The 12,262-nt window shown below is 58.8% G+C and overlaps 1 protein-coding gene across 1 annotated transcript in view; it reads right to left on the bottom strand.

Annotated features, from left to right (window-relative positions):
- The window catches only part of DLG5 (discs large MAGUK scaffold protein 5), a 112,227-nt gene that overhangs the window by 10,131 nt on the left and 89,834 nt on the right, over positions 1-12,262 (bottom strand). The window contains exons 15-26 of the mRNA XM_008145304.3: positions 10,181-11,200; positions 9,382-9,505; positions 8,930-9,074; positions 7,461-7,573; positions 6,764-6,853; positions 6,318-6,468; positions 4,224-4,386; positions 4,005-4,138; positions 3,379-3,525; positions 2,088-2,271; positions 1,355-1,503; positions 378-548 (exon numbers count right to left, since the gene is read on the bottom strand). Of these exons, the coding sequence (XP_008143526.2) occupies positions 378-548; positions 1,355-1,503; positions 2,088-2,271; positions 3,379-3,525; positions 4,005-4,138; positions 4,224-4,386; positions 6,318-6,468; positions 6,764-6,853; positions 7,461-7,573; positions 8,930-9,074; positions 9,382-9,505; positions 10,181-11,200 (2,591 nt within the window). The remainder of the gene's footprint in view (positions 1-377; positions 549-1,354; positions 1,504-2,087; positions 2,272-3,378; positions 3,526-4,004; positions 4,139-4,223; positions 4,387-6,317; positions 6,469-6,763; positions 6,854-7,460; positions 7,574-8,929; positions 9,075-9,381; positions 9,506-10,180; positions 11,201-12,262) is intronic.

Below are 12,262 nucleotides of genomic sequence, written 5' to 3'. Positions count from 1 at the left end.
GGGGCAGCTAAAGGGGCTGGGGCTTCGTAGGCGATGAGACTGTTCTAAAATGTGTGGTGGTGGTTGCACATATCTGTGAATATACCAAAAGCCACGAATGGTACACTTCGAGTAAATGTATGATATGTGAATTATACCTCAATAAATCCGTTAAACATCTTAAAAAGCTATGTCTCCTCAGTTGCCACTGTGCTTCTGTACTGCGCGGACTCACGCACGGCAGTGACTTACGCTAGGAGCAGCTTTCAGACAGCGATTGTGGAAGACGAGTCGACCAGAAGCCGAGATGAGAGGCAGAATGAGTCCTCCGTCCTGGGGGAGAGTGCCACAGGCACCACCCTGCCCCGCCCCCACGTCCTCCCCCACAAAACACTCACACGTATTTGCTGGGGATCTGCCCGCGCTGGATCTTCTGGGCGTTCTCGTCCAGCTGCCAGGCCATCCAGGACCCAAACGTGCCCTGGGGCAAGGTGTCATCGACATAGAGGATGTCGTCTTTCTTAAAGCTCAGCTCATGCTCCACCTCCGCCAGCCGGTCGTACAGGGCCCTGCGCCAGGCGACGAGGGAGAGGATCAGGAGCCACAGCCTCGACAGCCAGGCCCCCGGGGACGCTCTGTGCTCGGAGCTTTCCCAGACCAGGGTCAGGAGCTGCTGTCTCTGCTCGTCCGAAGAAGGGAGCGGGCTTTGCTAACGGGACAAAGCAGCTGCCTTTCCTCCCTGAGAACCAGGTGCCCTGGCGGGGGGGGGGGGGGGCACCTCATGCCATCAGGCAGAGAACTTGCCAAGGACCAAGGCCGTGTTCACCCCTCCATGAGCACCTTTCCGTCTGCCTTCCTCCCCGAGTCAAGGCTGATGGTTCCAACATACTGGAAACTCCCCAGGATGGAAACATGTCACCCCACCTCGGAGGGGGCCCTAGAGACAGGGACCCACACCTCATGGTACACAGCTGACCAGTGCTCTTATTCTTTCTGTGGCCTCAGCTCTTAGGGAACAGGAAGGCAGCTAAGAGCACCCCCTAAAAGCTGCCAGGTGCCCGTCCCCCACACAGTGAGGACACTGTGGACACACTGCGGAGGATCGGCCTTCCTGGGTCGGGGGAACATGGGAGAGGAGGGCAGCCCACAGGAAAATGGGCTCTTCGGTCTCAAAGGCCCCCAGGCCCCAAATCCTAAAGAGGGAGCCCATCTGGCCCTACGAGCCCTCAAGGGTTTTTCTAAGTCACAAGCACCCCCCATGGGATGCAGTTTGGGGCCCACCCTTTGGGGTGAAAACAGAGACATTTACCAGGAACAGTCTCCATCGAAAGCCCCTCCCCTGGCCCCAAATCCCTGGAAGCCCTGGCACCGGCACCTGATGTAAAAGCTGTCGCCAGGCAGGCCCTTGACCTTGGAGAACTCCTCTGGGCGGTACTGCACCTTCAGGCGGACGCCATCCTTGGGCTTCAGCATCTCCACGTAGACCTCCTCCACCGTCTTGCTGCGCACGTCCAGACTGCCATACTGCCCAGGGACAGGGAACCGGGGTCAAAGGGCAGAGGCCAGAGCAGCGTGGGCACCCATGAGGGGCAGATTGTGGGATAAGGTGTAGGTTCAACATCCCTTAAAGGAGAACCTGCCTGCCTCCCCTTTGCAGGCAGGGCTGGCGCATCTGCCTGTGTCCGGTCTGCCCTCCACAGCAGGATGGAAACACGGTACCCCCACCAAGGAGGGGTGCTAGAGACAGGGACCCATCCCCCAGGGCACACAGCGGAGCGGTGTTTTTATTCCCTTTGTGGCCCGGGAGAAACCCTGCTCAGTCCCTCAGCAAGTAACGCCGCCCTTCATCTTGCCTACACGGCTTGTATTTCTCAAGGCCTACAACCCGGCTCCCATCAAGCAGGAGACCCGGAGGGGCAGACACCACGCTCGGCAGATCAGAGTCCTGCTGCCGACAGGAGCCGAGCACTCCCCTCCAGACAGACGCCAGTGCCCAAGCGGGCGCCCGCCTCCCTGTGATGGCCCAGAGGGTGTTGGCAGCTCCCTGCCCTCCGCCGCCCCCTGTGAAGGAGGAAGCCTGATGTGCAGACAGAGCGCTCAGAACTCACCTCCAGGATGAGGTCGCCCGGCACCAGGCCGTCGGGGCCCTTGGCAGGACTGTCGTCCTCCACCTCGGCCACGAACACCCCGTGCAGGTTCCCACCACACAGATGCACTCCGAGCTCCAGCTGGGACTTCCTGACAAAGACAACTCGTGGCTCTGGGGGCTTCTTGTTGGCATCTCCCACCATCCTTTCAGGAGAGAAATGGAGTTCCTTCAGCAGGCCCAGGAGGAGGGCAGGAACAAGGCAAAACAGCGGCCAAGGCCCCAACCTGTCTGCTTGCTCCCGTGTCCCCTGAGGTCTCAGAACCCAGGGAGCCGGGAGGTCCCACTGCAGGCCCAGTTCTAGTGAGCTGCTGAGGTTTGGCAGAGGTGAAAACGGGGCCCTGGTCGCAAAGCCAGTTGGCAACAGAGTGGGCATCAAAGCCCCTGCTTTCTGGCCAGCTGCCAGCCGCGTGCCTTGGGCTGGGCGTCGCTCCCACAAGGTGGTACTTGCTTTCCTCACCTTGTTCTGCCCGAGGACGGTGAGAGCCAGTCCCACTGACCAGCACACAACTCAGGCGGCACAAGTTTACTGAGCAGCTTCTCAGCCCAGGGACGGCACTGAACCGTGGAGAGTTCCCATGCTATTGAGGAACCCATGGTGCAGTGAGGGAGACTAAGGTGCTGGCAACAGACCGAGCGCAGGACGGGGGACGGGGGTGGAGCCCGAGGACAGGGACCTCAGGGGAGAAGCCAGGTGATGACAATGCGCTGCAGGTAAGTTCCAACGTGACAGACCTGGTGCTGAGGCCACAGAGCTGGCCTCACGCTGAGCGAGGCCGGGCTTGGCTGAGGCCCCACCATGACAGGGAACAGTTCCATGCAGGGCTGCCTGCCCTGGCCCATGTGGCCTCTCCCTGTTGCCCCTCCAGCTCCCATGTGCGCCCCCTCCTCCTGCCCACAGCAAGGCTGCCCGCTCCTCTTGATTGCTCTCCACGCTCACCCTTTGCACACCTAACCCCTGCTCATCCTGAACGTCTGACCCAGCTGCCACCACTCCCTGCCACACTCCTGACGGCTCCCTCACGGCCTGCACTGCCCCCCTAATACGTACAAGAGAAACGAGGAAAGCAAGAAAGGGCAGGGAGGAGGAGGGGAAAGAGGAACGGTGTGCTCCCCGCTGGCTTGCTGTGCGGTCTGCAGCACGGCTGACACCCTGTCCAGTGCCCACGCCTCTAGAGGACGTATGTGCTCAGGCCACGACAACGACCCACTGAGGCGCACGGGAGGAAGGCTCACAGCGCGCATTTGCTGACCTGGAACTGGGGGCGCTCTGCTTGGCCGGGGGGGTGCCAGGGCCCTCGTCCTGCTCCATCAGCGGGTCAATGCCCGAGGGATGCTCCGGGACCGTAGCACTGCTGCCCTGGAGACTGGAGTGGGTGCTGGCAGGGTCCAGGTGGGAGCTGAGGACACAGGACGGGAAGAATAAGGAGCAGCACGCAGCCTTCAGCAGCCGGAGCCACTCCCTCTCTGGTGGCGACCAGGCTGGGCTGGACACAGGGACCAGGCTACTCAACCGCACATCTCGTCCCCGTTGCACAGCTGTGCAGTGCTGGGTGGCAGGGGCATTTCCGCCCCTCATCTGCCCTGTAACCCCCAGCAGGAGAACAAACACAGGCAGTGCGTGCTCGTGGACAGGGGCTCTGGGTGTGAACCCCCTCCGGCCACCACACCCCCAGGTGTGGGCCTCCTGCGGCACCGGGGGACCCATTCATCCCTTTCCACACCCTTTTTCAGGAGGAGACATCTTCCCTCTAATATGTCCTTTTTCCAAAATCCCGGGCTAGGCAACTCTCCCCGTAGGGCAGCAGAATGCCCTGGTCTCCAGTGGGGAGCTGTGCACCTGTGCGCCCAGATGGCCCCTCAGAGGCCAGGCCCTCACCTGGACCGGGAGTGGCTGCTGAGCTGGTGCATGTGCGGGTTGTACTGGGCCAGGATGGTGATGGTGTCACACTGCTGCCCGATGATGAGCCGGGCCTGCTGCTCCGTGGCGCTCCGCAGGTTTATGCCATTGAACTAGGGAACACCCAGAGTGAGCGGTGATGTGGCGGGATGGGGACACGGGGGCACCGCTTCTCCAGGCAGGGAGGCTCCCGCTCACCTCAAGTAACTGGTCCCCATACTCAAGGCCAGCCTGGTGAGCGATGCTGCCCCCAGTCACCTTGGAGACGTAGACACCGCCCTTCTCTCCACTCACGATGGAGATGCCCAGGGGCTCCGAGCCCTTCTGCAGCTTGACATGGCGCGGCTCCTCCATGTAGGGCCTTGGAAGAGAGACAAGAATTTTGGGGACTGGGACCTAAAGGAAGGGTTTGGGGAAGACCTGAGGCGAGGCATGCAATCAGCTATGCAGAGAGGGCCAGGGAGCGCCAGGCGCTCCTATGTGGACACAGCCGGATGAGAACACGATGACCCACCTTTGTATGACAGCGATACACATCCTCACAACCTCATGCTACACAAACACAACACCCCAAATGGTACGGAAGCACCCAGACACAAAGACACAAAGAATAGTCCGTCTGAACTATACTAGCAAATACTAGTACACGCAGGAGAAAAGCACAACGGTTTTCACGTGAGATGAGCTCCCTTACAATGTGCAATTTACAACCCCCCAGTGGGGTCTAAAGATGCCTTCGGAGGAACAGAAAGGCTTCTGGGATGACATTCACCCAAGAAGAGACAATGAAGTGTCAGTGTCTGTATTTACCGGAACACAGGCGGAGGTAAGATGACCATGGAAATGAAGCTATTGCAAACCCAAGCCACTAAAAAGGGAGCCTCCGGGAGGCGCAGAGCAAGGCAGCGGCCATGCACTCGCAGGCCCGGGGGGAGCTGACCACGTGCCAAGGGCCCAAGGGGCTCGGCGGGGCCTCAAGTCGGCCAACCTCAGACTCCTCAGGGAGGAGCACCTGGGCCTGGCAGCCACGGGCAGTCTCAGGAGGGATCTGTGCTGGTGACATCTGGAAGGTGCGAAAGGTTAGAAAGGAGAGGGATGCTCGGAGCAGGAGGACAACCACAGACTCCTGGAACACAAGACAGAAAGACAGCCACGTGACTGCGCTTCACGCTGCCTTGAGCTCTCCCTTTCAGGACAAAATCATGGCCAGAGGCCTAGGTAGGACCAGTAGGAGAGCCATCCCCTGGGGCTGCCCTCCAGCATGTGGGTGGGGGTGGTCCATGTGGATCCATGTGGTGAAGAGAGGCGGGCGGAGGGCAGGCCCCGAACCACCCACCCCTGCCACCTGAGGTGCAGCAATCTCTCAGATGCCGACATAAACACCCTTCCTGACTGGTCTCTTCTCTCCTGCCCCAAGTGTTGTCTCCTCCCAGACTCACCTGCTCTGCAATGCCTTCCTCGACCCTCCGGCTCAGACGCGTGAGTCCCGGGCCTGCACCCTCCATCACTTTGAGGCTCAACATGTATTAGAGTCCCAGGCAGTTTAGTTTTAAGAACCCTTAGTGATGCCCTAGCTGGTCTGACTCAGTGGACAGAGCATCAGCCTATGGACCGAAGGGTCCCGGGTTCAATTCAGGTCAAGGGCACGTACCTCGGTGGGAGGCTCCTTCCCGGCCCAGGCCCTGGTTGGGGCTCATGCAAGAGGCAACCAATCGATGTGTTTCTCTCACATCGGTATTTCTCTCTGTCTTTCCCTCTCTCCTCCATTCTCCCTAAAAATCAGTGGGAAAATATCCTCGGGTGAGGATTAACAAAAAACCCTTAGAGAGCAACCACTCCAACACCCTCCTCACGCCCCAGCCGAGGGGGGTGGCATCAAGGCCCAGGCCGGCCTGCGGGTGTGGCAGCGTGAGTTTCTGGCCCAGGCATCCTCAGTCCCCCTGGATACGCTTTCCTCTGTCCCACCTCCAATCCACACATCTATCTCAATAAAGAGCAGGTAACTGAATCGTCAGAGCCACACAATGGACGCCATGAAGCCTGACAAATGATGCCAGGACTTGCTGACACGGAACAATACTGAGGACATGCATGGCTGAGCGGACGGGCTGCTGGGACAACACATCAGGGAGTGCCGGGTGACCCACTCAAGGTGGCCTTGGTCTAGGATCAACTCAATCAGAACCCCACCTCCCCCTGCTCCTACCAGGTGCCTTCCCTTGACAGCTCTGGCCCATCTGGGGATGTGCTACCCATCACTGTGCCCGGCATGGACGCCCGGGTCATGCTCACCTGTCCTTTCTCCGCTCCCCGAGGGCCACGGGGTTGACTGCAATTCTAGGCAACGTGGAGGCTGAGGTCTGGGACTGGCTACAAGAGGACAGGGTGTCGATGTTGAGGGGTGACTGCGGGGGTGTGCTGCATTCAGAATGCGACAATGAACCTGCCAAAAAAAGGTGTGGGGTAACACAGGGCTCGATCTTGCATCTCAGCTCTCCAGCAGCCAAGACCCAGAGGGAGACATGATCCAGACACGTGGCCCCACACCGCGGCCACGGCTCGTGGCCTGGACCTCAGACGCGGGCTCCACAGGGCCTTTCCACCCCCACATGGCCAGGCTGAGCTGGACTCCGTGTTTACCGACTGGCTGGACTGAGAAGGCAGTCACAGCCCTGCCCAGGCACTCCACTCAGGGCACAGTGTGAACAGCAGGGGAGGGCGTGCTGGGAAGGCCTCACCTCTGTCGGAGCCCACGACAGACCGGGGGTATCTTGGCGTGGATGGGATTTTAATGCGCTCGGCCTTGAACTGCAAGTTGCTTGAAGACCCTGTGTTCCAGAGGGGACAGAGCTTTAGGCCTGAGAGTAAACACCACCCTCACCCTCTGTGGCCATGACAAAATGCAAAGCAGGGCCCTGCCACTGATCCCCGAGGGGCCTACATGTGGCTCAGGCGAGAAGAGCAGCTACCGAACGCCCAGGCTCTGAATGAACTGTGCAGACCCAGCCTGCTCCCAAACAGACTCACACAAATCTCACTTCCGTCTCGGAACAGGGGCAGCAACCCAAGTGAGAGAGGCAGCTGCTCACCGGCTCTCACAGCCTGGGCACCGCCACACAGGGCAAGTGCCAGCCTCCACTCGGGGCTGCATTCCCGTAAGTAAAGAGCACTACAGGACCCCCCCCCCCCAGGATGACCGACAAGCTCAGGGGCGGGAGCAGGGCTCCCGGGCCAAGGGGCTGCCAGGAACAACTGCATGGCCACTAGGAAAGCGAAGAGCACAACAGACGGCCCAAGGAACTGTGCGGTGCAGAGCCGCCCTGGGCCCGGGAGGGGAGGCGCCACGGAGAGGCCACCACGAGGCGGGCATGATGCCGCAGGTGGAGACGAACAAGCCGGGACTGCCACTGTGACAAGGCTGAGTGATGCAGTTACCAAGGCGGGCGCTGGAGGGCAGTGAGTTGGACCCGTGGGAGGCTCGCATCTCCGAGTAGTCGCTGCAGGCCCTGTGGCTCAGGTCCAGGCTCAGGCGTCCCTGGTGCTGGACACTGTGGGAGAACCAGACGGTGAGGGGCCAAGACTGGACGCAGCCCCTGGGAGAAACACAAGTGACAGGCAGCAAGGCCTCCCTCCCTGGGCTGGCAGAAGGAGACCTGGAAGCCACTGGCTGTCAGCTGAGGACAGCAGCCTGCCCGCAGCCATGCCAACGGCACATCCACGAGGGCCCTGCACGAGGGAGAGAGGGCCACACAAATGGAGCAGGAGCGGCCCACCCACCTCAGCCTCAGCCGGGGTCGGGTTCTCTGGAGGAAGGGCTTCTACAGGGAAAACGGGCTCTGAATCCTGGGGGTGTGGGGCGCGGGAGTGGGCAGAGGGCCCTGGGGAGGGACCCAGGAGCCTCCCTCAGGAGAGCGTGCCTGGGAAGCCAGAGGGCAGAGAGCCCAGGCATCTTCCGCGTCAGGCCCAACGATGGCCTTTCTAACAGCATCATGAGACCACATCTCTTCCTGCCTTAAAACCCTCCAGTGGTTTCCACTGCACTCAGAGTAAGACTCCAACTCTGTATTATGGCTGCAGACCCTGAGGGCTGGTGCCCTGTGACCTGGGCTCACCTCCGACCCACTCTACCTTTGTCTGGCTCCCCCACTCTGTCCCAAGAGCCCATCACACTGCTGTCAGGGGCCCAGGCACAGCACCGACAGCCCTCCTTACGGGGACTCAGCCCACGTCCTGTGCAGCTGGCCTACAGCAGCATCCTCCCACCAGGCGGCCTCCCCACCATCCAATCTAACTCTCCACCGGCTTCCAACTCAGGCCAGCTCGTCGCCTTGTTTTACGGTTTCAGAGCTACTGAGCACCATATGGTATCGCTCTGTTCATGTTTTCCTATCTGCCTCCCACACGTGAACACAAACGCCACGAGTAGAAGCTTGTCTACTTAGTTCTCCACTGCATCCCCCTGGAACTAGAAGAGTCCATGGCACGCAGTAGGTGCTCAATAAAAACTTGTCAAATAATTGAATGAATGAATGAATGAATGAATGAACAAATGAAGTGACCATTTTTTCAGACTCAGTTTCCTCATCTATATAAAGCAGAGACACAACAGTCCTTAGCACCTAGGGTTGCTGTGGCAAATGAGATGGTATTTACAAAGGTCTGAGCACAGTGCCTGACGGTGAGCGACAAAGTACAGGCTACCATCACTATCACCTTTCCTTAAATACATTTTCAAGCTCCACATTGGTGAACCCTTTCCCTGGGGGTCCCAGCGCTGCTGAAACCAGCCCCTTCCAGCTGGGCAAGGAAACCTCTGTCCATGAGCCTCTCCATGCACCGGTGGCTTTGTGTCCAGGTAGGCTTGGATGGCGGGGGTGCAAGGAGGGGTGGGAGACTTCACATACCTGGGATGCAAAACCTGGGGGCCGATCTCTCTGGGGACGGGTGGGGAGCTGCAAGGGCCAACCCTGTGGCTGCGCACAGTGTAGATGGGGTTCCTCAGGATGGAGCTCACAGTGGTGCTCGGGGTCATGCTCCGGGGAACGGTGCCTAGAAATGGGCGGGGTAAGAACCAGCTCCCCAAAGCACCCAGCCAGCCCACAGCTGTGCGAGCCTTTCTCTCTCTGCTGCTTCCTGCTTCCCAGGCCGCTATGGGAGAAAGCACTCTGCAAAGCTAGGAAATGTCACTGGCACTGACTAACATCACCCAGACAGGGCAGCACCTGCTCGCTCTGTGGACCTCGGGGCTGAGGACACACAGCTGCCCCTTGAAATGACCGCCTCCACTGCCCCAGGCACTGTGCGGCCCTGGGGCCACCAAGACCCTCCTCCGCCCGGCCCTGCCCGGCTGACTCACCCACAGATGCCTTGCCGGGGTAGAGCGGGGGGTTGCTGTGCCGGCTGGAGTGCCCTGGTGAGTAAGGGGACCACTCCGGGAGCTCTGGGGAGACTTCTCCACTGGCTGAGACCCACTTCTGCTCCTGCAGAACCAGAGGCAAGAGGGAGTGGCTGGAAACAGGGAAACGCATAGGTGTTTACAAGCAACTCTGTCCCTTACACACTAGCTCCTCCCACTTGGACACAAAGTGACGGTCAGGAGATGTCCTTGCTCATTCAAGTTGCCTTATACACCTGGAGGGAAGAACTGCCTTCAAAAATGCTCCGGAAGAAAACCACAGAGGAAGGTCCTGTGCTTTCCAATAAACAGGCTGTGTGGGTGCACAGGTGGACCATGCATCAGAGCTGGTGAGGCTCTGTCTGCAGAGCAGCTCTCCCTTCCGGAAATGACTGCACCCCCGCCATGACCAGCCAGCCTGTCCTGCTGCCAGCTAAGAGTCTCTGTGCAACCCCTCCCTGAACCCCTCAAGGCCGGTCCATGTCACCTGGTTTTGTTGTACAGTTTCAAAAGCTTCTTGTTGAATAAGTAAATTTAATGCTACACCCAGGAATGTGTTTTTCTCTCTTGGTGTCATATCCCCAGGAACGTGCACATCTACGTGACTCTGCAAAGGAAGGCTGCTCCCACTGGCATCCACCTGCCTCCCTCCGCTCCTTCAGGTAGATGCTCAGAGCCAAGGAGCCAGGGCCAAGCACAAGGCTGGCGACGGCCAGCTACCCCTCCCACCCCCCCACCCTCAGCCCAGCGCTGGCCCTACCTCCAGGAACTGAGCAGGGATCACCACTGGCGCGAGCTTCGGCCGGAAGCTGGGCGCAGACTTTGGCCGGCGACGCTTCTGTCCCTGCTCGTCCACCTTCTGGGAGGTGAGGTCCTCATCACAGGACTTCTTGGCGGGCAGGTAGGAGGCGTCCCCGTCCGCTTCAGGGTAGTAGCTGGAAGCAATGCGGACCCTGGCCTTGCGAGGGGGCGAGGCGTGCATGGCTTCCCCAGGGTCCACGTCGCGAGGCAGGGCACTTGGGGGGCTGGTGGACGGGGAGCTGCCCACCAGAGTGGCCTCGGATTCGGAGCTGGTTTCTAGCCTGTGCTGGAACTTAATGGAGTCACTCCTCCTGGGAGGTTTTGGGGGCGTCAGAGGCCCCACCCTCTTGGAGGGCTGGGGGGAATGAGCAGGCCCAGGGCCGGGGAGCAGGTAGTCTATTTTGGGGGGTGTCTGGGGGCGTTTGAAAGTGTTGGGGTCGAAGATGGACTTCCTTTGCTTTGGCTTCTTGTAAACAGAGAGCTTCTCGGGCGCTGCCGCGGAGCTGAGCACGGCCTTGGGCCAGGTCCCGCCGCTGTGGGAGCCCTCGGGCTCGGCCTTGTCCAGGGGAGCCTCGGTCGCCCCGCAGGAACCAGCTTCAGTCTCGAAGGGCAGCAGTGGCCGCCGGGCACACATGTCCCCCAGCCCATAGCCGCGCTCCCCAGAGGCATCTGAGCGAAAGGAGCTCAGGCTACGCTCGGAGGCGCTGGGACACGTGTGGGGGGCGGCTGGGAAGGGCCCCCCAGGGAACGGCTTGTGCAGGAAGGAGCTGCCACCGCCTGGGGGGCCCGGCTCCTTCCTGTCCTCCGGCCTGTCTGTGCAGAAGATGTCCGTCTGCGTGGAGTTGTTGTGCTGCATCAGGTTCCGCTTATTCTGAGCCTGGACCTCCGGGCCGTGGGCTCGGAAACTCAGCATCTTATCCGAGTCCTTGATGTTTTCAAAGATGTTCTGGCCACTCCATGAGGCGCTCTGAGGGAACACCTATGTAGGAACCACGGAGGAGTGAGAAAGAGAGAAAAAGACGACAGAACCTGGCGTTGCCACTGAAACTGCCCCTGCAGGTAGAGCAACGGCCAGAAATGGGCCCACTTCCCAGAAAGCAGGCACATATGCGCACGCGTGTGCGCGCGTGCGCACACACACACACACACACACACACACACACATGCATCCTCTCCCTGACCGGAGGCTTTCTCACAGCCCTGCTCACTGGGACCCACAGGAGAGCCGTACATGCTCTTGACTTTGAGCACTTTTTGAAATCACCTGTATAATGCCCTGCATACTTTCTAATATTACTGAGTAAAAGAAAGATTCATTAACAATACGTATCTTTTAGTATTCACGTAATGGAATGTCACTCAGCAATAAAAGAGATGAGCTATCAAGCCGTGAAAAGAAGTGTAGGAAACTTAAATGCATATCATTAAGTGAAAGAAGCCAATCTGGGAAGGCTACATTCCAACGAGAAGACATTCTAGAAAAGACAGAACGATGGAGACGGTCAATGGTCTCCAGGGACAGGGCTAGCGAGAAGGGGATGGACGGGTGCAGCCCGGAGGAGCTTCCTCACGGTGAAGCCAGCTGTGTGATACTGCAGTGGGGGACACATGTCCTTGCACATTTGTCCAAACCCACAGAATGTACGACACCGAGAGTAAGTCCTCATGTAAACTGTGGACTTTGGTTAATACTAATGTGTTAGCATCGTGGCAAATGAACCCCACTAATGCAAGATGTTACTAACAGGGGAAGCAGAGGGAGAAATGTGAGAATTCTCTACACTAGTTCACCTTTCCTGTAAACATAAACTACTCCCCAAAAAGTCTATTATTTTAAAATAAATTTTTAAAACTTCGCTTACTGAAGTAGATGGGCCTACTTTTCCAACTTTCTATTAATCTTTTCAATTATGTAGAAGAGTTGATAGAAAAGTACAATGAATACTCATAAACCCACCATTTAGATTCAACAATATTTCTATATCTGTCAATATTGCAGAACATCTGAAAGTAAGTTACACTATGACATTTCATCCCTAAC

Source organism: Eptesicus fuscus, chromosome 17 (assembly GCF_027574615.1).
Source record: "Eptesicus fuscus isolate TK198812 chromosome 17, DD_ASM_mEF_20220401, whole genome shotgun sequence".
In the NCBI taxonomy this organism is placed as follows: Eukaryota; Metazoa; Chordata; class Mammalia; order Chiroptera; family Vespertilionidae; genus Eptesicus; species Eptesicus fuscus.
Note: the sequence above shows the minus strand (reverse complement) of the source record. Positions and strands in the feature narration are given on the sequence as shown.